Raw genomic sequence first — 26,747 nt, 5'->3', positions numbered from 1 at the left:
ATGCCTGAAGAGGCCAAATAGGTGAAATGTTGGCATTCCATCTGACTTTGTCTCTCCGCGATGTGGTGTTTTTTCAATTATTTCAGAATATTTGTCTGTCTGTCTTTCTGTCTGTATGTCTGTTTGTCTGTCTCTGTATGTGTGTGTGTGTGTGTGTGTGTGTGTGTGTGTGTGTGTGCGCGTGTGTGTGTGTGTGTGTGTGTGTGTGTGTGTGTGTGTGTGTGTGTGTGTGTGTGTGTGTGTGTGTGTGTGTGTTATGTCTGTGCTGCTGTATGGAGTGGAATGTTGGGTCGTTCGTAGGAAGCAAGAGAAGAAGCTGAACACCTTCCACCATCGATGTCCTGGGCATTTCCAACAGGCAGCAGTGGTTTGAGCACATCACTATGGGGAAGTGAGAAGAAGGTAGGAAGATGAGGAAAATGCAGCTGAGAAGGTGAAGAAAAGAAGGCTACAGTGGTTGGGACCTAGCACGAATGCCAAACTATAGGGTACCGAAATTGATCCTATTTTGCTGGCTGTCTCAACCCCCAGATGGGGTCCAAGGAAGAGATGGAGAGATGTGATAAGAAGAGATCTCAAGGACATTCTCCAATGGCAGCCAAGAATATGGTGTGTGAGGTGTGCTCCAGGAATTTCATGATAAGGCAAGGCACAAGTGTGTGGATGAGAGACAGAAGCCTGTAGTGACCAGCAAGGTGCAGTCTACTAGTAGAGTCAGCAGTGTCTCTTATGGTTCCGGAGTAGAGGAGGGCTACAGTTCACAGATGCTTACCAGAAACGTCACACCGTTTCTCATCATTGGACTTGTTGCCCCTTTGGGCAAGCGTGACCTTGCAAGGGTAGCTTTAAAACACAGGACAGGACATGTGTGCATTTGTATGTTTGTTGTTTTTGTATGTGTACATGTGACACTGTGTTTGCTTGTGGTCGGCCACCTTTGTGGTATACTCCTAAGCCTGTTTTGCATATGGCTAAGAGCTGAGCTACCATTTCCATTATCTGTGGTTCCAATGACCAGGTTGTAATTTTGAGGTTTCTTTTAGTCTTGCAAGCCGAAGTGGCAGTATTTTGAACAAGAGAGAATGTAAGGAAAGTATACAGAAACGAGTATATATGACCTGCTAATTGATATTGTCCATCAGCAACTTGCTTGCTCAATGATAATAACCATTAATTGTAAATGCATCCTAGTTGTGAAAAGTCTACTCAGTGACAGTTTGTTACAAGTTACATTATAATAGGAAGAACTAGCTATAAAGCAAACAGAAGTACTTTCAACACATCAGACAAGAATGAAAAATTTGTTGGCTACACCTTTCATTCTTTTATGGAGAAAGCTAGTTAGCTAGCTGTAGTCAAGAAACGCCAGTTGAAACTGAGCGAATTAATAATTAAATTAAGTTTCAAGTTTGACAATTTTTATAATACTGGCAGTGTTTCTAAAGGCAATTTACCAATTAGGAAAGGTGGACAATCTGTTAATTAAGATTTCAATCAGATATTTATTGCTTTTACATATACATATCAGTAAGCCTGTAATTTAGAACCTACACCAACACTACTCAAACTATGATAAAACAATGAGAAGGGCACTATAGCTTGCTTTGTGCTAGGAATAGTGACTATTACTCACGTGCGCGCGTGTTGTTGTTTTGTAAATTGAAAAGACTTATAAATTTAAATATATACATATAATTTTTATATATTTTACAACAGCTACTTACAACCTTCTTAATCTAATTACAATAAGTCCCAACCCAGCACATCACCTCCAACCTCCACTATAGAACAAGTCGACTGTAAATGTCTGCAACATTGTCTCTGCTATTATAACTACTAATTTTAACGCTGATGTCATCTAGAATAATTATGCAAGAGTTGTAGCTCTGGAGGCAATGATTGGTATGTTTCAAACTCACTGCACTGGCAGTGCATGGCTGTTGTCTAGTAGTTATAAATATTTTTAAACCATGCCACATACGTAAACCTAGTGTTCATCAATCAATAGCCTATTTCTACTTCTTGAAATGTCTAACTCTAGCTAAAAAGCAGACGCGATCTACTGCAATGTTCAGTCTAGTGTTGATTTACTTGATAGGTGGGATTATCCATGACGTTGCGTGAGCAGCCTTCCGTCTCGTCTCCCCCGCACGAAACAGGGGCGGATTCAGGATTTTCGATTGGGGATTTAGTGACGTCACAAAGGTTAGGATCAGCCACGCCTCCAGATATAAATTATCTATTTAATCACCTATACCATAGAACGGAAGTATACGCTAATGAATCTACAGTACTGGAGGATTTGAATTGATCTTGCAAGCCTATACATGTCTTTCGCTAGACAGGCAAATGTTACCGCTTTTTCTTTTCTTTCCGAAGAAAGCTTCTATAGACATATATGGTTTCATGAAATTGTGAATGTTGTGACCATCAAAGGTGGAAGTATATTTTCATGAGATAGAAAATAACTACTTTGAAACATTATCATTGCAAGGAAGTAAATGAAACATGTTGTTGGAAAACAACTGAGATTAAAAACAAGTTACCATAAATTAATGTAGAAAGAGTAGGAGTACCGTTCGACTCACTCGTACTGTCCGACGATGATGGACCTACGTCGAAAGTTCATAACCTGTACTGCACCTCCGTGTCAAGTTACTTAAAACTAGAACGTGAGCTGCGAGTCACGTCAGGAAGTAACAAGCACTGCTGGTACGCGGTCATCTCCATGTGATGACATCACAAAATTTTAGGGGGCATGGAACCCCCGGAACCCCCTCTAGATCCGCCACTGCGAAAGTGGCTTCTCTCGACTGTACAACCTTCGCGGGAATTTGTACCGAACACGCTAGCTTGTCGCTAACGCACGCTACAGAGTCCATGGTGCCAAATACCGATACTCGCCAGAACACTTACCATTGCCACTCTATATGGCGTGTAACCACGGTAACGACAAAGTCACATGACCAATGTACATGTCCCGGAAAGCAATAAGTCTAGGGTACGATGGGCCACAGGTGGACCCATCTTTCTGTTTTGGGTTCTGCATTCTTGAATTTATCCGACTCGGACATTCTTGCACTCGCAAATTATGTGAACACATCACAAGTAGACTCTACTCCCCCTCATATTATTGTTTTCTTGACGCATGCGCAAAATTGCCCCACGATGAGATAGTAAACAGAACAGTCCAAGGCAATATCAGGAATTGTACGACTCCATCGAGGTCAACGTGATTGGGTTTTGTGGATGAGTGCTTGTGGACGATGGAAAAATACAAAATTTTGAGAAAATTAGGTGATGGGACATACGGCAGTGTACTCCAAGCTAAGAACTTGGAATCAGGGGAGTTGGTGGCAATAAAGAGGTAAACGAAGTGTACCATATTTTGGCTATTGCTTTGTGGCTTAGGAAAAAGCCTGACGTATTTTTTGAAATATCGATGACTAAGAACGATGATGTGCTAGAATGAAGAAAAAATTTTATTCATGGGAAGAGTGCTTGCGTCTTAGAGAAATACAAGTACGCTAATGAACTTTGCTCAAAATGAGTTCAATTTACATTTGTTGTTCTATATTGTTCATAGTCATTACGAAAGTTGAATAACCCATACATCATAAAGCTGAAAGAAGTTATTCGTGAAGACAACACACTGTTTTGTGTGTTTGAGACCATGAAGGGTGACCTTTATCAGTTGATGAAGGAGAGGTAGCCTTTTTGACTTTGACACATCACTATTGCCATATAATTAATTATGTGTTCTTTCTGTATAGAGCCAAACTATGGCCTGAGTCAACTGTAAGAAACATCGCTTATCAAGTATTACAGGGACTCAGTTTTATGCACAAAATGGGTATAGATGCACCTTTGTTGTACATATGTTGTTTTCCTTGTCTGTATCTTCAGCTATGGAAGAATAGGGGTCGGATAAGTGAAAAGAATGGATAGTTGAAGCGTAGAAGTTTTGACCTTGAATGTTTCAGTCCGCTTTTTGAGTCCCAGTTTGTACATAGTCTGAACTCTGAAACATGTACAATACGCTAGTGATAAAATGATAGCATGAAGATGTAATACATGTACTGTATGCAAACTACAATCACCAAACTAATCCTAGAATCCTCCGTATCTTTCCTCACCATCACTGCACATTGTGACTGCACTTGAGCCAATGGACTTGTGGCGGTCATATTTGCTTTGCGAAAAGGGTTGGATATGCGAGGATCTACTGTATAGCAAATGCAGCGTTAGTAGAAAGCAATTTATGATAGATTAAGAGTTCAGAATGCAAGACTACGGCCATGCTGATGAGAACTATTTTCATACCACCAGCTAGATTTCAGCCTTCGACAAATTGCACAATCAGCTACTATATGCATGCAGCCTGGTTTTCCCATGTGGTATTGCCAAGTAGTGTCATTAAAAAGGGCATGGTTGAGTAGGACAAAGCAGGCATGGTTGTGTATACACTTCCATCTGTGGAGTGTTAAAACATGTCACATTGCTAACTAGCTTCATTCCTGTGAACTTCTATCCAGCAGCAGCAGCAGCAGTAGTAGCAGATGAAACTGCTCCTGTTTTTGAAAGCTATGAGTCACTGGAACATGACTTCAAAGATATCATGTGACTTGCGATGAGCATACACTAGCGGGGTTCAGTTGCCACCAAATCTGTGACTGGCTGGCTGGCTGGCTATGTCCTCATCACTTACCATAATGCTTGGTAATTTGACTTGTGGATGTCATGGAAAATCAATCAAGATTTGAAAGCCAGCAGAAGGACATACATCAATTTTTAGAGACAGTTTCAAATGCCCATAAATTGGTTGTGTTATATGACTATGCTATAGGATGAGTCCAGTCCTCAATTGGAGAGTTTCTGTGTACAGGAGGACAATGATTTGGTTGTGCATACATTGATATATGTTATGAGCTCAAGACTGTATGTAAAGTATGTCAGTACAGATATGTTGTTGTTTAAAAGATGCAGGGGTGTCCAACTGTGTATATGTTGTTGTGTTGTTTAAACGATGCAGGGGTGTCCAACTGTGTCCCATACTGCTAAGTTTGGTGATCAGTGACCCAAACACTTGGTGACAGGTCTTCACTTTGATGCACTTTCCCTGGCCAACACTTGCAGTTGTGAGTGTGGATTAGTGTGATGGATTTCACGAATACAGGTCTCACCGAACTCATATTCCATTTCATATTCCATTGATGTGTTATTAAGTTCATCATATTTAGTTTCTTGGTCATCACGTGAATATTAGAACCTCCCAGTTAATTTGGTGCCTAATTGCCCACTGTTGCCAAACTCAGTCATCAGTTGGTGACAGAAAATTTACAGTTGGACGTCCCTAGCACATGTCAATGAATGTTGTTGTCACTTAGGCTTCTTTCATCGTGATATGAAGCCAGAGAACCTGCTGTGTAGTGGCCCAGAAATAGTGAAGATAGCTGATTTTGGACTTGCACGGGAGATTCGTTCCCGTCCTCCTTACACTGATTATGTATCAACCAGATGGTAGTCTTATGGTCATGAAGTTTACAGCTGTCATGTGTTGATCTTATTTCTATGTAGGTATCGAGGTCCAGAGCAGCTGCTACGTTCTACCAATTACAGTTCTCCAATTGACTTGTGGGCTGTTGGGTGTATTATGGTGGAAACATACACTTTGCGCCCTATCTTTCCTGGAAGTAGTGAAGTTGATCAAATTTTTAAAATTTGTTCTGTTCTTGGCACCCCTAGCAGAGAAGCTTGGCCTGAAGGTCTTACTCTGGCATCAGCAATGAACTTCAAATTTCCAACATGTGTATGATCTGTTGCAAGGTATTTAATTAAGGTAGTATTCTGACTATTGCATGTTTTAGGCCTCTACAGCGTTGTCAAAACTAATTCCAAATGCATCTGGGGATGGAATTCAACTCATAAAAGAGTTGTTACAGTGGGATCCAAAGAAACGGCCATCAGCCACTCAGTCATTGAGGCATCCCTACTTTAATGTTGGTCAGAATCTCCCCAAGCCAACAGCTCAAGTTCCACCTATTCAACAAGTTCCTTACCAGCCTACTGGATTACAGTATCCATTGAAGACAATTCAAAAGGCAGACATCAGCACTGGGAATGTTAAGTGCAGACCAAGTGTGGTAGCAAAGAACGATAGACGGCAGTGTACAAGAATACGTGAAAGTTCTGCTGACACCCACATCAACCAGTCTGATGATTTCTCTTTCTCATTTCAAAGTACAAAACCAAACTACCAGCCTTTTAGGATGACAGCAACTAAAGATGCTGAAGTGGCAGGGTAAGATATGCATTTAGCAGAGATGACTGTTGTAAAAGATTGTTTTATATTGCAGTAACTTCACACATTCTGTCAAAACATCAGCAACTCAGAGAGAATTGAGACGACATCCCAGTAATGACTCTGTCCATGGATCTGCAAAAGCCTACTACATGAGCAAGGCACGTTATTCCCCTGTATCAAGAACAAGTTGCCACCAAGACAAGGAGCAATCCAATGCACCAGCTGTACATTTATTGCCCACTCTTACAAAAGACCGACCAGGTCTCACCAAGAAGAGCAGCAAACCTGGTGTGGGTGCACTTCCCCCTGTTGTCGCATCAGGAACAAACAAACTTCCTGCTCCTTTCCAGAAAAGATTATCTCACTATGGAACACTTGGAACAGTAGACATTGGAATGAGTTCTGCAGTTGGACCCACCTACTCGAGTTGGAAATCTTCAGCAATCGTGAACCCTACTTTCACTAAATCAACAGTTGCTGCAAGCCGAACTCGTACTGATTGGTCAGCAAAGTAAGAAATGAGTTAAACACATTCCGTTGACACTAGTAGTTGTAACACAAATCTGTGCAGGTACGGTCGCAAGTACTGAGTACAGAAGTGTTTGTATATATCTATATAATACAATGTTCAAGACTTGAGGGAAAACAGGTTGCAGTACATTAATTGGGGACAACATCAAGAACTATTCTCAAAGACAACGCTTGTTAAAAATATTGTGTGAAACTAACAGACAAACACACAAAGAAAACAGCAGTTACAATTCCTGCAGACAATGTCTGGTTATGTAAAGTATCATTCTGTATACATAACAAGTCCAACTAAACAATAACAACAAAAACTAACTGCAGCATCCCCCTCCAGACTTCGGTTGATCACGTTGTGTAACTCGTACTGTTTCTGGTTTGTTATCAGCCTTCACTGGATTCTGTTGAAAACAGTGTACAGATGACAAGGCAGTACACATATAATTACCAGTACAACGTGAGAAAATTGATTAATTAGAACAAACTCAAGTTTTCAGACCAAGGAGTGGACACTACAACAGTATTCTAGTTAGACAGCAGACTCAACACAATCTAAAGCAATTTCATAAAGAAATTTAACTGATTTGTTGATTTCTCTCGAAGGCAGTAAGTACTATGTTATTATACTTTTCCTAGCGACTCACTCAGCACAGTTACAACTGCCATTCTCATCACAGCACTAGCAGATCCATCATCTTGAAGGTGAAGTTGCCATGTTGTTGCTTTAGAGCAGCACTTGCAGGTATGTTACATGAGATTTAAATTTAAGTCCACCAAGACACTGTTCGTCATGAAAATTTTTCGTCGGTACCTAAAAGTATCACTATAATGGTAGTGGTGTGTGGGCAGAAGGCACCTGGCTGAGTACTGAAAGGCGGCTGTACTTGAGCAAATGTTTAAGTAACTACTGGAAATAAGAACTGTGGCGGTACTACGTACTTCTTTGCCATCGACATACATAGTATATTGTATAGTTGATACATGCAGTGTCGATAGCCACGGTGCGCTGATTGCCCTAATCGGGGATGTACCTCTCCGGAGGAAATGACGGAGTATCTAATAGACTATGGGTGTACATGTGGTGCCAGTTTGGTTGCCCATGTCCGTCTTCTCAACTCACGTTTGTTGAGCACAAGGCTGGGCACGGTACTGTAACAAGCATGCAGCAGAGTGTACAAGGTAATGTTCACAAGTTCAAGGGTGAAGAATTAGCCTGGGCAGTAGTATGGTAATAGTAGCATATCTTTCTTACTATATAGCAGAGTGTACAAGGTAATGTTCACAAGTTCAAGGGTGAAGAATTAGCCTGGGCAGTAGTATGGTAATAGTAGCATATCTTTCTTACTATATAGTACTGACTTGAATAGTATTAGCTAGTAGAAGAGTAAAACAGTGTACTAGATCAGTGTCATCAACACGTGCCTCAGACTCTGGCACAACTTGCAGAACTTGCACACAAAAATTTCATCAAAATGCGTTTGACAAAAATTACGGAAACTTTGTCTGACAAAACACTTGCCATTTACAACATCATCAATATTAGTGGTGTGTCTAATACACATACTGTGCAAGAACACCACAGTCATCCCTATCTTGCCTCCTTACTTTTCATTTCATCCCTATATCCCGTTTTAAATTCGGATAATTTTCTATTTACTTGTGTTACCTTGTGATGCAGCACAAAAATTATTCACGTGCATCTGGCACATCACAGTGTCAACAACATGAATCAGGGTTCGAAAACCTAAGAAATGTTGGTCGGCAAAGCAATTCATATTATGCCATGTCCCTCAATAAACGTACACGGGCCACGCCTACTTGTGATGCTCAGAAGTTATTAGTCAAACAGTTTCTTTAATAGGCTTATTATAGCTACTTACTTTTTCTTACACTCATCCTAGTTCAATAGTATGATGCAGCAATGTAACCACAGAAGGCGCTTCATTCTCTAGATTAATATGTAGGTTCAACGGTTGGGACATCTTAGAGTTTATAAACTGACCAACTGACCAACAGTTTGTTACACTAAACTTTCGATTAGGAGTCACGTGATGCATTGCTGGGAAGCCTAATTAATTATGCCTAATTAATTATGGAGACATAAATACTTGCAGGTTAAGGCCACAGTCTCTTTGTGCAGGCGTCATGTGCACGTGCCATATTTCTGTTATCTCGTACTTGAAGTTCTTACCATAAGTAACATTAGACAAATAGATTGTGAGGCAGAGAGAAGCCAGACTCCATTGACACCTTGTCAGCTCGTTCCTTGCAGCAACTGATGTAATTGAGCATGAGCTCAAGAACAGTGCAAAGCCGTAATTCTTTATGGCAATTTTCGTGCCCCACAAAGGGCAAAGAAATGGCCCGTTAGACGCAGTTTCCGTCTGCGCCCACAGCTACTGGAAGCAGATTCGCAGGAGCATTGTCTGGTATCAGATCCCTAGCCAGCAAATCTAGTTGGCACCGAGACAAGAAACTAGTACCTGGCTTCCGGGAATATTGGTATTCGCTGATCTCGGCTAGAATTAGCTCTGGCTTCGGCTTCTGTTGCACATTTCAAGTTTCGTAAGTACTGAACGCACGCCATTGTGCGGGAAGCCAGTCAAAATCGAGCCTATTGTGCAGTTTCTTTAATTACTTAATTACCTCATGCCTTGTGCACGTGCTTCAGCGCGGAACACACGGGTGGACAGTTTACGTTTACGCAGTAGACAGCAAAGTTGAGGTTTTTGTGACCCAGATTACACCGTACTAGTTTCAAGCTCCTACTAAACTCAGAAATCTGGAAAGTCTATCTTCGTCACGATTTACCATTGCTACTGCATGGCGACTTCCTATAGGCTTGACTAGTCACCATTCCTGTAACAGAGATCGCCATTTGGCAACTTGGCGACCGGTTTTTCAAACCCTGGTGAATGGTTCTGCTGCTAGCTACACATTGTCTAACTTGTACTTAGTCACTGTTTGTAATCCTTCCAAAAATGAAGTGCCATAAAAACAAGTGTAGCTATAGAAGTCAAGAAAGAAAACAACCAAAATACTCCCAAAAAACAACAGTTACAGTAGTAGAGTACATCAACGTTTCCTGAATGTCCTAGAAATTGTAAAAGCATTATACTTGCTTGAAGCATTTCTTTCAACATCTGGAGTACAATTTTATTTCCCGTATTACCAGGCTTAGAAGGGCATGCCTTTACAGCGTGAGGGTTCGCAGTCTGCCCTTATACCCCAGGGTATAAGGGCATGCCCTTTTAGGTGAGGGATGAATCAACATATTGCAGCCAATGTATGCATAGTTTCATGTCAATGCATTCAAACTTACACTACCCACTAACACAGATCTACTAAGTTATAACATCTACTCACTAAAGCGCATGCATAGCCTTAACTAGCCTCAAACTTCCAGACCAGAAAGCGTGCAAAGCACACAAACTCTAGTCTGGACCAACCAATATTAAAAAATTTCGGGAGTACTTATCAAAAGCGATGCTAAATGTAGTCTAACAGCGTAGGATTGATTTACCTAGATCAACATAGCATTTGTAAATGCCATGAGATCTCACAAACAAAGAAGAGACATCTGCTGTGTTTGTGGTGATATCTTGGTGGACAGCCTGAAACGGCGACTCTTTGATTCTTCGGCAGACCGCTAGCTAGTCTACCCGCTTGACTGGCGAGACTACCACTCGACCAGTTGTCAAAGGTGATGGTCTGGCGACGCTGCTGTGCATGTCCTGTCACTGCAAGCTTGAAAATATCAAAGAACTGAAGCTGAAACTAAAACTAAGATGTGTGTGTGCACCAGAGTCTACTTAGCCGCTCACGAGGATTTCACAGGTTAGTGCACTTAGCATAACCAATTACTGTTAAACCAAACAGAATTTACAACCGACACTCCGGTTCTAAGACGCTGATTGGCTTAGAAGGCTATTTCTGAAATCATTTTAGTATGTACTGTTTTGGTCCAGAGTTTGCACAATGCATGCACTCTCTGGTCTGGAAGTTCGAGGCTAAGCTTTAACGTGCTACAGATTTCCACTCTACATCTAATCACTGTTTCTCCTTCATTCTTGTCTTCATCACTGTCTTTCCCATTTATGATACCTGTGCAAATGTCTTCTTCTGGTTCTGTCAGTTCGCAAACTCCTCCCTTTCTTTACCCAGTTCGGGGTACACTGCGAGCTTGTACTTGTATGTTACCACCGTACTTGTCGTACTTCTACACGACGACATGCTTCCTGGTCACTGTGTCCATTCTGGCAGTTTTCTTTTCTTATCAGTATCGGCTGATGGTGTCTGTTCTTCAAATTCCACTGTTAGACACTCCAACTCCTGATGACGTGACATGTTGCAAGTTGCAGATTGTGCAAGCGCTAACTTGCTGACGGTTCGGATAATCAAGGCTACCTCGCATATAAAGCCCAAAGGGCATGCCCTTATAGTTGCAGGATTTCTTGGTCTCATCTTCTGCTAGACCTTGCTTATAAGGGCATACCCTTCTAAGTGGTGTAATATGGTATGTTAATGTACACCACATAACAGCATAGTAACCTCGTTTTGGTCATAAGGGCACAAATTTGCCTACAAGGGCATGACAATAAACAACAGTTAGGCTGAATATATTATTATTAATTATACATGCATGCAGGTAGCACAGAAAAGTAAAACAGTATTAACACTAGTATGTCATGACAGTCAGCCAAAGGCTGGTTCACAATATGTGACGGATCGTGACGGACAGCTCTCCGTTGTGTTCACAAACATGTATCTTCCATTCCGATAATTACCATTCCCATGTTGAATTATTACGTCATCCTTGTTTTGTGCTTAGCTGATTGGGTAACAGTACCTAATCATTTCCTGTTGTGGTATGTCAACTTCCGACAGAGCAAACAGAATAGAACCGATTCTATCCGTCTGTCAATGCTCTGTCAAGCAATCCGTCCGTCGTCCGTCTTGAGCAGTGTCTTTGATGTGGTTTGACTGATCGTGAAGGACAGCTCTCCGTCGCATATTGTGAAACAGTCTTAAGTCTTATGTCTGCGTCTGTCATTAATTCTTGTATGTCTGCAGATCACTTGAAAGCTTCTCGGAGTTTTCATTAGTTTGAGCGAGTAATGATTTCTCAATTGATTTCTCAATGGAAATCAACAGTCTTTCTGTAGTACTCTTGCCCAAACTCAGGTCTCAGACATGTGGCCTCATAACCTCGTTGGTTTGTCATTTGGCTGGCTTCAAGAGTCCAAAATATTTTCTGAACGCGTGGGAAAGAAGTAACACGCCAGAGAGATGATGATCTGCATCTATTTACGGAACCTCGTGTAAAAATTGTTTTGTGGGGGCATAATGATTAATTCCATTACCGTGATCAAGGTCTATGGTACAGTACAGTGTTTCTTTAGACAATGTTATGTGTAGTGTATGATGTAAGGTAAAGGTTGCTACACGTAGAAGGACGTCTTCGCAACTGGACAATGAAGATTTAATTAAGTGCTCAAAGTTCACTGGTAATGCAAGAACACTACATGTAATTTTAGTTAGATGAAAGACGTCATCGTAACTGGACGATGACGATTTAAATAGGTGCTAGAAGTTCAAAGTAATACAAGCGTACTAAATGAAGATTCACTTCCAGACTGTGGGTTTAGCTAAATGAAAGTCGACATCGTAGCTGTGAATGGACGATGAAAACTTAAGTGCTAAAAGTTCAAAGTAACACAAGCATTCACTTCCAGATTGTGGTCTAGATAAGTAAGAGCTTTCACCTACCTACACCAGTTTATGTGTAACAAACTACTTGTGGTCCCTCTTTCGACTAAGTGTTCTTACTCAGCTCTAATTAACTCAGCTTTCAACAGTATCAGAGGTAAAGTTGTCAACTCAACAATTATATCCCAAACCAAACATCAGAGATTTATTGTTGCATTATTGTTGACTTTGACAAATCTCAAATTCAAAATCATTTTTTTCGAAGTTTTCTTTTGAATATCATCAGATGTCTGTGCAGAGAGCAAAGATAGCAAAAATTGACTCTGAGCACTGCCTGTCCCATATTCGCCACAATGTTGCTGGTCCTCTCACCGCTTTACACAAACCAGTTGGAGAACGTTGCAACATGCAGCAAGCATTCGCTTAGACGATGTCTTTATGGTTCTACAGAATTCTTACACAAATGAATCAAAACCAATAGCAGCTTATCACTGACAATGCTACCAAGCATACACAAATAAAAAGGCTTTGGACAAACTTCAGCGCAGCCGAGATGTTAGCATCTCTGAAAGTAGTTCAATGGCAGAATCAGAGAACCCAGAGGCACCTCAAGCAAAAGGCAGCACTGCAACTGTTCGTGGAACCAGAATACTTGTCTCCCCAACCAACATCCAACTATGTTTGTTTTGTCAACAGAGCACAAAAAAGGTTCAAGGGAAACGACAGTTTTTAAGCAGAGTTACTACCTTTTCTGCAAGTTTGGCTATTTTAAACGCAGCGGAAATCAGAAAGACAGAAGAATTTTATTGGAAGTGCAGCAAGGACCGGATCAGCCTGATGGTATCGCCAAGGAGCTGTCGTATCATGAATCTTGCTACAGGAATTACACCCACCAGAAAACATTAGGCCAACATGCTTGATTCTCAGATTTCTCTAGAAGATGCACAACACAGTACAACATATGACCGTGCGTTTCAAACTCCTGCCGGTGAAGTCGAGGGAGTAATACTTAGCAAAGATGAAGAAGGATTATTTGCAAAAATGTATGACTTGAGGGCAAAATTGAAAACTTTCTAAAGCAGGAAGATGTTGACGCTCCAAATTACAAAATCGACAAACTAAAGCGTCGTCTACAAAAGCATTTCGGTAATGGCATAATATTCTTTTCAAATCCACAAACTGTAACGGAGTCGGAACTGGTCACGTCTGCTACTGTGCCCCAACTATTGAATGGACGACGAAGCACCGGCACCTGTTGACGTTTTGAAATTAATCAGTTGCAGCTGTAAAACTGGGTGCAGCTCTAAGTGCTGCTCTTGCCAGCGAAGCTGCTTGCCATATACAGATGTGTGCCAATGCAACAATTGCGAAAACCCTATTCCATGTGAAGTTTTGCAGGCTGCTTCCACTATAGCATCTGCAAATGCGTTTGAAGCTGATAATTTTGATGCAAACTCTAGTGACGAATATGATGAGTAGGTGGCTCTTTACATTTCATTGGTTACTAATTAGCTAAGTGTAGTTTCTATATGAAATCACTAGTCCACTAAATAATGACTAAAATGACTCTGAGTGATTTAGTACAGCCGTAAATTTAGGCACTTTATGTCAGTAACGCTTACGTCCTGCTTTCAATGGTCTTATGTTAATTATTGTACACTTGTACTAACGTCTAGATAGTTAGTATTACAAGGTACGTGCCACACATCCGGGAGTTTGTCACGACTTGTGCGGTATTTACTGTCTTTCCGAACGCTCAGGGTCACGTTACTGTTGCAAGGCAGTCAAACGCAGCAGCACAAGTGTAACAACCATGTAGGCATTTTCTTTCATCAACAGAATTACTGGCAATGTGAGAAATACTATCTAGAGACCGTACTTCATTACCTCCAGCTCTACAAAAGACAGCTGCACTGGTTTAAGCCTTCGCGTGATATAGCTAATGTCTATAGAGCTTATGCATGGGACCACGTTCGTCTCTTACTCTCGGTTCGCTGTTGCCGCAAATTCACGTGGGCGTGACCTTAGTCAATCTAGTCCTTTTTGTTACTCAGAAACGGCCCCGTTCCAAGACGGCAAACAATCGCAAATGCACTCGCATGACTTCTATTCGACGATTGCAACTACAGAAACTTCCCCTGGTTTGAAAGGCTATGCAACTTGTCACTTTCTGGTGTTGGCCAACGGACTAAAAGCAGAAGCGTTATTCTAAAATTTTAGAAAACAATACAACAAAGCTTTGGACTAAATTTCAGAGTCGTGCATCTTTCTGACAGCGAGAAATGTGACGAAATGTTCAAAACATCAAAATCACAGTTCCCCAAAAAAGGGCCTTAGGAAGATCATTTTCAAACAAGACATTGAAAATGGAAACAGATATTTCATTTCTCCTCATTGTCTCCGAATTCAACTCAATCGTGAACGCCAAATTTGAATTACGCGTGTTTGACTTTCTGAACCCCGGATGGCCAGATATGCCGTGGTGGCACTGTAGCATCTTGGAGGCAAAGTATGACATCAAGGAACAACAAAAACTGAAAGAAGTCACTGAGCAGCTTGTATCATTCTTTCCACTCATTTGCGTTCAAACTGAGAAAGCCATTGTGCTGATAGATTTCACTGAATTAGTATTTCAGCCCAACCTTTTTTGCAACCTATGTACTTGGACAGTGAAAATGAGAATGAAAAAATTGATGCACCAGAAAACACCGATGAAGAGGCACTCTGGCATTATGTTTTACAGCAAACTTGGCTGAAAACCTCTACAGGAGAAGTATCCTAAGTTGCTTCACCATAATGAAGTCTGTGAAGATTCATGGATTTGCTACTTGTGTGCATAGACGGAGTGGCACATCAACATCAATCAGTTGGTGTGGTGCTTGCTGATTACACTAGCACATTTTGGACAATGTGGAGGGATTTTCCACTGTCTCAAAGTCAAAAGTGTATAATTTCCTTGAACCAGCTTGAGCTACTTTGTGGAAAGCCAGCTAAAACAAAGATGCATTAAATGTCCATGTAGGTGTCAAGAGCTGTGATAATAGTAAGGCGAGTCCTAATGCTCATAGGAGTATTTCGCAGCTTTGCATATCTCCATCAGAAGTGTTGTGAGTACAGTGAGGAATGTGCCATCATGTCATGAGAGAGTAAGGCCAAGGTTAGAATTGGGGGAGAAGCAGTTTCTCAATACCATTAAATTAGAACAATTTTCAGTGCTGAAAACATGCCTCATTACCAAGACCACCAAGACCACGACTTTCCTGTACCAAGATATCTGGTGACACCTGACAGTTATCTTGTAGTGCAATCACAGGAAGCTCCTACTGTTATCCAAGAAAAATATGGTTGAGATGTGCTAAGGTACCTTGCAGTGGCTATCTTTTTGTATATAACTGTTGTCAGATCATGTTCACGATATCCAAAATGTCCTTTTTTATGGAGTCCCGATTGGTCTGTGACCCAAATCTAACATCTCAACCAGTTTTTTGGGAAGGCTCTGGTATATAGAAGATTATGATTTACTAGTTGCCGCTTGCTATGCACCTGGTCTTTCTCGATATAATCATATTGAACAGTTGTGCTCACCTTGTTCCAAGCAGTTGGCAGGAGTGTCACTTCCTGCCTTTCTGCCTGGTGAGAGCATTGCCACTGCTTTGCAGTCTCTATCAGCAGAGGAACTAGCTAGAAAAGAAAAATCGTCTTCAACAACGCACTGGATACACTAGATGGATACTAGAATGGAAAAATCCATGATGGGTTCAGACTCACTTCAGTTGGTGTCGAGGCGGACGACAAACCTCACACTGTTCCAGTCTGGAGTGATTATGGCGCTGTAAAGACATGCTTCAAACTAGCTTGAAATCGATCAAGGAAGATGCAATACGGAAGAAGCTTCTAGACGAATCATGCCAAACACACGGACTATTGAAGAGGATTGACTGTTTTTACAAGAGAGCTTGAGATGATTGAATGTGCAAGTGCCATTCAAATTCCACTAAAGCGTTACACGTGATGAAAATTCCCACTAGTGACAAGTGGTTGCTCCCACCAATAACACCATGGCTCAAAATGCCAGGTCAGTACAGGGCCTTCCGCCAACAGTCTACTACAGTTTCATTCAGTGACCCGACCACATCTCAGGATGTACACAAAGAGCCGTGTCCAAAGTGCCGTTACATCTTTTTACAAGGGAGAGTGATAAAAGTAGGCATACAAAACTTGGTCATGGTTAAGCTCACACAAATTAAGTCAACAGAGGAAAATGCTGACTTGACAGACGGTCCTTCTTCAATCAATGGCTTAATCAGTCGTTGTCCAAGAGATGCATAGTGGGTGATACCAGCTCCAAACACCAGGAATCCGCAGGCCACAAATTGGGCAGGGGTTGACCTTAGGAAGAGCTCATAGTACCCATCACAATGCTGACAAGTAGTGAATAAAGACGTAATGCTGTTTGCTTCTTGAGTAGCCATATGCATTGCCAAGGTTGTAGTAAGCCTTGTCATTGCAGTTTTATAACAGACTGTGATACCCATTTCTTTAAAGTGAAATGTTCCTGTCTGTGAGTGTCTTGGTGTAGCTAGAAGAATGCCTCTTTCATAATACATACACACATAGAGCATGTTCACACCGACATCTGGACTAACTATAACTAGGTTAACTATGATTAGGCCAGCATTAGCGTTAGCGTGTTCACACCGCTAACTATGATTAGTAAGTCACGTGGGCACATGAGTGTAATTAGCCTCGACAGTTTTCATCCGTCATATCCGGCATCGCATGAATTGTCTTGACTAATCCATTGCTCTAGGTTTTGAAGAGGGAAACATTTAGTTTGCTTTCTCTGGCAGCTTCATCAGGGACGGCAGGAAGTTGTCACAGGCATGGAGGACACATCTCCACGCGCTTCCGTGTATGCCGTCATGTTGTTGCTGTGTTTGTACGTTTAAACATACAACACCACATCAGAAACATCAACGGCATGCCCTTCTTGTATACTACTTCACGTGCCAAAGTCATGTGCAACCACTAGTGCCACTAATGCAGTTATAATGCTACTCTCTATGGCATTAAAATGGCGTTACACTAATCATGATTAGGACCGGTGTGAACAGTGCACTGACGCCGAACTAATCATGATTAGGTCCGGTGTGAACACGGTCATAGACAGTAATATTTTAAATGAGAACAGGAACATGTTTCATAATGCTGCTGTTAAAGAATGGGCGTGGGCGCTATTAGAATTCTTGCTGTGTTGATGTACATTTTCACATACGCTTTGGGGAGGGAAAAAGGGAGTACAAGAAAAGCACATACTATGTATGCTTGTGAAAATGGAGACAATTGTGGGACAACACCTTAAACAATGGTAGAATATAATGTATAATGTCCAACCATGAAATAATACATGATTAAGAAGTGGGCAATACATACATACATGTAAATAGAATATTTCTCGATGCAACCTTGAAGTCTAACATAACTTTGAATTGATCTAACACCGTTCTTTAGCAAAATTCAGAAAACAAACAAACAAAAGCAGCTATCTGACCATTACAAAAAGACAGTTTGCTTAAGACTCGTTCACAGCTCTTGTTATTTTCACAAATGTACAAGTGTATGCTAGGAAGGAGAGAGTTTGGGCTGCTGCACACTTTGTTGGGTAAGAATGACGATGACTACCTTGAAGCAATAAGTTCTGGAGGTAATGCGCCATGTGCTCCGGTATTTATCAAGGAAGTTTTGGTGATATGGGCATATCCCTTCACAACTACAAAACTCTTCAGTTCTGTCTAGCGACATCAACAGAATAGTACAGAACACAATCATCTAGATGCCTCTACCATCACTTCATCAATGCCTTTATGCTTAACAACCAGTGACAGTAACAGAGTGATGTTGTGAAGAAAGCTCAGCAGTCAAAGAGATGAACAATGGCACAATTTTCTTGTGAACACAGAAGAGGACGCCAAAGATGCCAAACATGCCCTTAATGGGTATGTGTGTAACCCTTGCAACCAGACATATGAAACTCTCTAGCATGTAACTTAAATACATAAGACAATTTCTGGACACAAATTGAAGAGAAGCTGCCCAAGCCTACAAGGAAATGCTAAAAGACATTATACAAATTTGCTTGTTGTGCTAGATGTAACAATAGTCTACAGCAAATACCCTTAAAGGCACACTCTGGAGTAGTGTGCAGCGTAGTGTGCAACCAAAATAGCAAGGACCAGTGATCTCAGGCATTCGTGAAAGTCTTCCTGCATAGGGACGACTGCCTCATAAACTGTTAGAAGACGATCCACGTACATCGCTTTCAATGTCAAAGAATCTCTTAAAACACCAATTCTCTCAAATGTTGCCAGAAGGAGATAAATCACACAAAAAGGACACCGGTCTCTAGATGGTCTGAAAGTAGCACAACTGTTTCCACCGTGCTTGGAGCGACGGAAACAACAGAGATACCTTTTTTGATAATGTGACTGCATCAGCAAGGCTCATGTGCTCTGATCATGCACCAAAGAAAAACGCTACACTTGGCAGACAAATTCTTGAAACAGCCCCATCAATTTTCAAGTTTTGAAGTGTTCTTAACGTTAATTCGCCGGAATTTCTCTGAGATAAGACTCACATAAACCAACTTGGTTGAGTAGTGATTTCCCAGTAGCCAGTGAAGACAGAGCCTAAGCCTTGCGCAGTTCTCCGGCGTGTGCCTTTAATTAAATGGTCCAAACTTCACGTAAAATATACATCTGACTTATCAACATTTCCCTCATATGCTTTCCACAGGGAGGTGGAGTCTGTAAAGTGTGCAATGTGTACGCTTGTAAAATGACTAATAAAATTCTGAACAACCTCTCACAACATTACAATTAAACATACCTTCTTAAGAATATTTTCTGTTAACATCATAAAAGCCTATTGAAAATCAACGTAAAACACAAAGTTCCACAAGTTGTTTACCATACAAGCTTACTTCCTCAATGTTAATGTTATTCTTTGCACTTGTCTCCAGAAATGGAATAGAATGTTCTCTTGCAATTCGTTCCCCTTGATCTTTGCTCACTTTCCGTTTGTCAGCCATGTCACACTTATTGCCCAATAACATTCTCTCAACTCCAGCTGATGCATGCTACGTTAATTAAACCATTTAAACACCAAAGATGCAACAATGTTATCATAACAAGGACCTCCTCAATATTTCGAAGCCACTTGGAAATGTTGTCAAAAGACTTCTCTGAGGTGATATCATACACCAGCATGATACCCTGATATGTGCAAACAAACAAAACAACCGTTTCACAGTAGTGGATCCAAAAGTTCTCAAATACCGTTTTCAAAAATACCTCTTGTATTGCAGAGATCTATAAACGCCTCTCTCTCTCTCTCTGTCTCTCTCGCTTGGGATTGCATGCAAACAATAATAGTCAAATATTTCGTGGTCTCTAGTATCTTCCCCCGTCGAGGGCGCGCACCTCCACAGGCACCCAAGACGAAAGAAGTTCCGAGAGAGGAAAGTTGCACCCTATTAGACAGATAGCATCTACAGTATATAGCCACAGAATCGTGTGGTGTGCTCTATAGAGGAAAGTTGCGCCCTATTAGACAAATGCCTTCTATAGCCACAGAATTGTGTGCCTCAGCTGTAGAGGAAATTGTGCTCTATTAGAGAAATATATTAACAGTGTATAACTGCAGAACTGTCTGTACCATGAATCACCAATTCAACGCGAACAAAGGTCTAACCCCTAACCCCAACCCCGTTGTTTTAACAACGATCAAAGCCCTGCGACAGCAGGCAAAGAATATCGGACTCAAGGGATACTATCGCCTATGAAAAGCAGATCTTGTAACGCGCATCTCTGAAGCCTGAGGCCCAGAGAATGGAGGTCTAACCCCCAAACCCATTGTTTTAACAACGATCAAAGCTCTGCGACAGCAGACTACGAACATCGGACTCAAGGGATACTCTCGCCTGCGAAAAGAAGAGCTTGTAGAGTTCATCTCTAAAGCCCGAGACCCAGAGACGGCGCAACGAATACAACGTGCCACTCAAACTGGGTGCTACCCAGCTCTGCGTGGTGTCGTGGACAACCCGGAGCAATATCATGCCAAGCTACAATAAAATCCGCAAAAGAGCTGACGCTTCCCTGCAAGCCAAGGTGGTGAAAGAGCTCCAAAATCCTCAATATCGTCTAGCCACTCTCGAGAGGTTTCGAAGCAAGATGTTTCATGAACCCCTGGCGACACAAATTGTAAAGGAAGGAGCCACCATACTTGAGAAGCAAGACAGCGAACAGGAAAGGATGTAGGATGCTGACATTCACATTCCGTAGTAAGGTAGGAGGTGCCCTCACCGACAGGATGATGGAGAAGTTGGCAGACCGAGTACAAACGTCATTCTACCTTAAGCATCTCTACACCTAAAAGATTAGAAATATCGAAACCAGGGAAATGAGGAATTTCCGCAAATATGCACCAGGCAGCCCAAGAATGGCTGCGATGACAAAGCCCACGCCTGGATAACCAAGCAAGAAGAAATCCGCCTCTCCCAAGAAAAACCTAGACCGCCCCAGCACCAAGTGGGCTCTCGTACGGTTTATCAAAGTCCAGCTGACTGCCATCCTGGGCAGAGATGCTCTGGTAGGCACCGGACCCCTACACGACTGGCTACGCCGTAACAGGCGACTCATTGCTCTGGACACATTCAATGACAACCTATGTCTATTCCATTGTCTTGCCATACACTAAGGCACATGAGCAGGTCGTAGCACCACCAAAGTTAGAGAGCTAGCCACAGCGTTCTATGATATCCACGTTTGGGACATACTTAAGACCAACCTGGATAAAATCACTGAAATCGAGAAACGATTCAAACTGGGTATCCGTGTATACAAGCCCACCCAATATGTCAAGAGGTCGATGCCAGAAATGGACTCGTCTGGAGTTTGACTTGACAACCCGTCCAGTATCCCAATATACCATTGGTATGTTTGAGAATCACGCTTTCTATATCAAAATATCAGGGTCAACAACCTCCATATAAGGATAAGGTATAAAACCTTGGTCTAATAAGACGCCGTATTAGAGAAACACGACTGTATAATATATGCTATAAAAAATTTCTGGCATGAGAGATATGGAAACCAAAAAAAAAGAATCCAAACCGACAAAAAGTTTTATAATAATAATAATAATCATCATCATCATCATCATGCAGACCTCTCAACTCTCACGGTTTGGGACGATATCTTAGTCTCACGGTGAAACCCCATTTCTCACGGTCACTGGCCTACACAAAGCCCTAGGTATCTAGGGCTTTGCCCCTTCACACAAAGCCATATACAGTATATAAGTACGGCAGCGAGCTCTGTCTTCACACATAATCTTGCGTATTCAGACCCTTTTTCGCACCATAGCAAAATGCGCATACGGAGGCTTATGGGAAATTGCTCTATTTGACACGTGCATCAATTGTGTTATGTCAGCCATCATGTCGGATGATGATCACAATGTAGTGTGTAGCAAATACAAGAAGCCAAGACACCTTGACTACATCAAAGTGCACGGGGATGGAAAGTTATCCTGTGAGTTAGGCCCCGTCCTTGAGTCTCAGGAGTTTCCCTATAGCGCGGCGCCGAGGCACTGCGCCACGCTGTGGTGATGGCGCTATGGTGATGACTGTATCTCAAATGATGGTTGATAAGGAATGCCAAAAGTTACTGACAGCACAGCATGTAATTTTATCTGCCCAAAGCGTAATTACTTGAGGGCAGAGCAGCATCCAATTATCTACAGGGTTACAAGTCTGTGGTGTTGACCTGACATTAGTCTCAGCTCACCACACCCACAACTTTGTAATTGGCATGTCCTCAACCGACCTTGTACACATAATCCTGTAGATAACTAGGTGCTTGTCTGCTGTCAAGTAGATTTGGGCAGATAATTAGGTGTTGTGTAGTCAAGTAACTCTTGCTTTCATTGTCAACCCTCATTTGAGGTAACTGTTTACTGTGTGTGAGGTCTTCATCAGTCTTGTTTAGTGTACCCTAACAGATCGATTTACAGAGTGTAACCACTCAACTGGAATAACAATATAAAATTTCACAGTATTTACTCACAGGACTACTAAAAACGTATGCATAGTAAGTAAGCTGTACAAGATCTCTTATCATGCACCTCTGACTACTACATCCCATGATAAGTTCATACTCTGACAGCATTCCAAGACCTTTATTATCACTATGTTTGTAATAGGTTAAACGTTTAACTTAGCACTTCTGACTAAACATCCTGACATGATATCTGTCTACTCTGATAGCATTCCAATCAGTTCAGGTATTCAAGCAGGTGTGACATGTCTTCCATATGGCTTTAGGGTGGATACTGTTATATAGCAAAGATCTGTACCCACCAGACGCTCCTATGAATTCGTTGTGTTGTGATAAAAGACAGTAATGCATATCACCTTGACCTAGTGACTATCCATGTGGCATGTGTTCCTACCACGCTATCATGACGTTTATGTCAGTGGCAACACCAATAAGTCTGACAATCATTAATTAATTAAAGTTACTTCTTCTGTTTAAGATAAAATCTCGGTGGCTAATTAATATTAATAAAATGCCGAGCTGTTATTAATTCCTGGGGAAACCCCTGAGTCTTGCATATTTAATTATTATTTTCTCATCACAGTAGTGAATTTGCAGATTGTGATGAAGTTGACTCAAGCTCCAGTCCGACCAGGTCTCCAGATGTTACAGCTGATCACCCTGTCGCTGATCTTTCTTCACAATCTCACTCCAAGCATTTTTCACCTCGCACTAAGCCTCACATGAAAAGCAAGAAATAAGCAGAAGCAGCTAAGTACAAATCGCGGTTCAACTGTGCTTGGAAAAAGGAATTCAAATTCGTAACATCTGTTCTTGGGGATCTATTTAGGTATGTTCCATCCACATTTTGACATGAATTTACTAACAATTGTGTGCTGGACTATTTTATATGCAAATTAATTAATGTACAATTTGATCAGGTTTTATTGTAATATTTGCTGCAAGCGACTTAAATGTGACCACATGGGAAAGCAGGATGTCTTCCAGCTCTGCAAAACTGCAAGTCGCCTAAACAAAGCTAAGAGAATCGAGTCTCAACCGAGGATAAATTTTGCTAGACCCAGTTCAAGTGTTATATCAAAACGAACCGTAGCTGAGTTGAAAATGACTCTTATCTGCAAGTTCTGACATACCTCTGGCATTTCATGATTGTTTGTCAACTACAATCGGGACAGTGTTTCCTGACTCAGAGACTGCATCCAAATATCATTCTGCCGCTACAAAAGCGACATGTATGCTAAACAATGCTGTTGCACCAACGAATGCTAAAAATTCTTCTTGAAAGAATAAAGGTATAGCCATTTTCCATTGCTGTTGATGGCTCAAACGATACAGGCTTGAAGAAAATGAATCCTGTTACTGTGAAGCCGTTTGATATAACTCCAATAGGGTTGTTACCCGGTTTCTTGCTATGTGTATGTCAAGCAGTTCAAGAGCAGAAGGAATATTTAACCTAGTTAATCAAAACCTAGTAGAACTCCTTGAAACTGGACAACCATGGCGGATGTGCACTTCAGTTGGTGTTGATAACACAGCTGTGAACATTGGTATTCGAAAATCCCTCAGAACTAGAGTGTTGTATGAAAACCATGCTATTTACTTTAATGGATGTCCTTGCCATATTCTTCACAATGCTGCCCGGAAATCAGTAGAAGCATTTACTAAATGTTGTAGATTTGACGTAGAGGATTTTTCTGTTGACCTGTACTACTGGTTTGAAAAGTATACAAAACAAAAAAACAAGCTTCTGTCTTACTGTTTATTTTGTGACCAAGAGTCTAGATCAAATTATAAAGCACATTTCAACTAGATGGCTACGCTTACAAATTACTGTAGAATGAAGTTTGAAACAATTTCCCAGTTTGAGGTCCTATTTCAAGTCAGACAAAGAGCAGCAGGTTCGATTTAATTAAGAGATTAAGGAGCACTTTTGCTGACCCAATGACAGAAGTTTATTTGTAATTTTTTAATGCTGTCCTGCCTAGTTTTACAAATGCCAACAAATTCTTCCAAACAGATGATCCTCTAATCTATACATCGCAGCCCTTGCTAAAAAATTGATAAAAGAATCTTTTAGGGAAATTTGTGAAGCTTTCCATAATTGCAGATGCTCTGCAGGACAACAGATTAAGTTCTACTTCAAGGACAGTGGCAACCAACTCAGTGATGAAAACATGTTTGTTGGCTTTTCAACAAGGCAAAAATCGTCCAGCTTTTAGAGAATGGAGATATACCAGACAGACAAGCAGCCACATTCTTAAGAGTATCCAGATACTTTTATGAACGTGCAACAGACTATCTGATCAAGTGGTGTCCTTTGCAGGATGAGCTTCTGAAACATGCTACTTGGCTGAATTTCCACAACGACAACAAATTGGCTTTAATTCAGTGGAGTACTTTATTGATAGATTTTCTTGTGCATTTCCAGATATAGACATTGATTTGTTACATGAACAGTTTCTCGATTACCAACTGCTAGCGGTGAATGACATCCCTAAGACAGTAAAGGAAGTTGCAAAACTAGAGGATGAAGGTCCATTTCATGTTGATGTTCTTTGAGGTTACCTTCGGGGTGTCAAAAAGCCAGGAACCAATAGTAACAAGTTTGACTTGTTGTTTAAGGTAGCAGAGGCTGTTATGACTATACCTCACTCCAATGCAGCAGAAGAAAGAATATTTTCTCTGGTTAACAAAAACAAAACTCCTACAAGGAGTTCATTGAACGCTGATGGCACTCTCTCTTCCTTGCTTGTTGTGAAGACACACCTAGCTAATCTAGTGGAGTGGCAGCCTTCAGCTACTATTATTAACAAAGCCAAGAGTGCAACTAAGACTTATAATGAGAAGCACAAGTCTTTATAATGATTGATTCTGTAATACAGCCAGCTAAATTTAGTTCTAAACTATTAGTAACCACTGCATGTAAGGGTTTCTTTTGTTTCTGAGACGTACAAACAGTTTTAACTGTTACTGAAACACTTGTAGTAGTTGTGTTGTGTTGTGTGTGTGTAGTGTTGTGTGACGCAACAGAAATTTTTTTAATACATTATTAACATAGCTATTCATTTATCAAGTTCTTTGCAAGAAAGCAACAAGACCCAAAATGATAGCAAATGGAATTTCTGGCAAATGGAGTGCTGTAGTATTATTTAATCTGCTGCAGTTCAGCCTCTGAAAAGGATTATAGTAATGGTCATCAAGGTACATATATTTTACAGCGTAGAAGCAACTTAAACAGTAGGCCACGCCCTCTCCAAATATAATTTTGCCCATGGCCTTTAGTGACAGACAGTCTCACGGTTTTGAAAGTTTCGAAGTTGAGAGGTCTGATTATGGTGTTGCTGGTGAAAGACTAAATGTTCTTTATGTTCTCCACAATATCTTCAAACCGTCTCAGGGCCTAGGGAGGTGCAGCCCCGAGACAGGAGGAAAATACTAGAGACCACAAAATATTTGACTGTCATTGTTTGCATGCAATCCCAAGCGAGAGAGAGGGGCGTTTTTATACATCTCCGCAATACAAAAAGCTATTTTTCAAAACAGTATTTGAGAACTCCCTGACCCACTACTTTTCACTTTGTACTATTGCTTCTCTTTCAAAAGTACCAGAATAGTAATCTACTTACCATAGCTCCTCTGTAGTAAGACGTAGTGATAGTGTGGAACCTCTCCTGCCCTGCGGTATCCCTGTTAGGTTAGGTTGACCAAAAATTTAATGTGAACAAGTACTTCTCAACTAGTCATAAATCCAACACAACCATATCTGCAACTTAATCTTCTTCCCTTGTAATTCCACTGTCTTTATCTTGAAGTCAATGCCTAAGTAAACAATGAGACTCAAAGGCAGATGAGGCTAACACTACCAGACCTTACCGATTGTCGAAATAAACGTCGTGTTAAAGGCGTCATCAGAAAATCGAAACAGTACACAAGTTTTGCCAACCCCACTGTCACCAATCAACAGGAGCTTGAACAAAACATCGAAAGACTTCTTAGCCATGTCCGTGACGTTTGGACATACGGGAGCTATCGCATAAGTACACGACGTCAGTTCCCGCACTAGCTAGTTAGGGACTTGGTGCGTTTCATCCTTG

The 26,747-nt window shown here is 41.2% G+C and overlaps 2 protein-coding genes and 1 long non-coding RNA gene across 3 annotated transcripts in view; 2 read left to right on the top strand and 1 right to left on the bottom strand.

Annotated features, from left to right (window-relative positions):
- Nucleotides 1–1,091, top strand: part of LOC134184638 (uncharacterized) — a 6,087-nt gene extending 4,996 nt beyond the window's left edge. The window contains exon 3 of the long non-coding RNA XR_009970685.1: nucleotides 301–1,091. This is a non-coding gene — a long non-coding RNA (uncharacterized LOC134184638). The remainder of the gene's footprint in view (nucleotides 1–300) is intronic.
- A 2,066-nt stretch (nucleotides 1,092–3,157) lies between these two features.
- LOC134184482 (serine/threonine-protein kinase dyf-5-like) lies at nucleotides 3,158–7,217 on the top strand. Its single transcript, XM_062652185.1, has 9 exons — nucleotides 3,158–3,367; nucleotides 3,468–3,522; nucleotides 3,587–3,708; nucleotides 3,774–3,853; nucleotides 5,388–5,520; nucleotides 5,578–5,809; nucleotides 5,868–6,301; nucleotides 6,357–6,815; nucleotides 6,876–7,217. Exons 1-9 carry the CDS (start codon nucleotides 3,267–3,269, stop codon nucleotides 6,892–6,894), a joined length of 1,635 nt encoding a protein of 544 aa, XP_062508169.1. The 5' UTR covers nucleotides 3,158–3,266; the 3' UTR covers nucleotides 6,895–7,217.
- On the bottom strand, nucleotides 7,098–26,697 carry LOC134184770 (ras-related protein Rab-10-like). Its single transcript, XM_062652515.1, has 9 exons — nucleotides 26,527–26,697; nucleotides 26,412–26,472; nucleotides 26,280–26,340; nucleotides 19,732–19,809; nucleotides 19,518–19,673; nucleotides 19,404–19,459; nucleotides 18,727–18,874; nucleotides 7,149–7,230; nucleotides 7,098–7,102 (listed from the first exon to the last, which is right to left on the bottom strand). The coding sequence occupies exons 1-9, from the start codon at nucleotides 26,651–26,653 to the stop codon at nucleotides 7,098–7,100; spliced, it is 774 nt and encodes a 257-aa protein (XP_062508499.1). The 5' UTR covers nucleotides 26,654–26,697.
- Nucleotides 26,698–26,747: the final 50 nt, after the last annotated feature.

This window comes from Corticium candelabrum, chromosome 9 (genome assembly GCF_963422355.1).
Source record: "Corticium candelabrum chromosome 9, ooCorCand1.1, whole genome shotgun sequence".
Lineage (NCBI taxonomy): Eukaryota > Metazoa > Porifera > Homoscleromorpha > Homosclerophorida > Plakinidae > Corticium > Corticium candelabrum.
This window is presented reverse-complemented; position numbering and strand designations above follow the sequence as displayed.

Excerpts from the sequence above, each read along its gene's own strand:
- LOC134184482 (XM_062652185.1), top strand. The coding sequence starts at position 3,267 with ATGGAAAAATACAAAATTTTGAGAAAATTAGGTGATGGGACATACGGC. Across the intron at positions 3,368-3,467 it reads GAGTTGGTGGCAATAAAGAG|AATGAAGAAAAAATTTTATT; the intron begins GTAAACGAAGTG and ends ATGATGTGCTAG. Across the intron at positions 6,302-6,356 it reads AAAGATGCTGAAGTGGCAGG|TAACTTCACACATTCTGTCA; the intron begins GTAAGATATGCA and ends TTTATATTGCAG.
- LOC134184770 (XM_062652515.1), bottom strand. The coding sequence starts at position 26,653 with ATGGCTAAGAAGTCTTTCGATGTTTTGTTCAAGCTCCTGTTGATTGGT. Across the intron at positions 26,473-26,526 it reads GACGTTTATTTCGACAATCG|GCATTGACTTCAAGATAAAG; the intron begins GTAAGGTCTGGT and ends TTGTTTACTTAG. Across the intron at positions 18,875-19,403 it reads GTATGTTTAATTGTAATGTT|AGATTCTTTGACATTGAAAG; the intron begins GTGAGAGGTTGT and ends TGGTGTTTTAAG.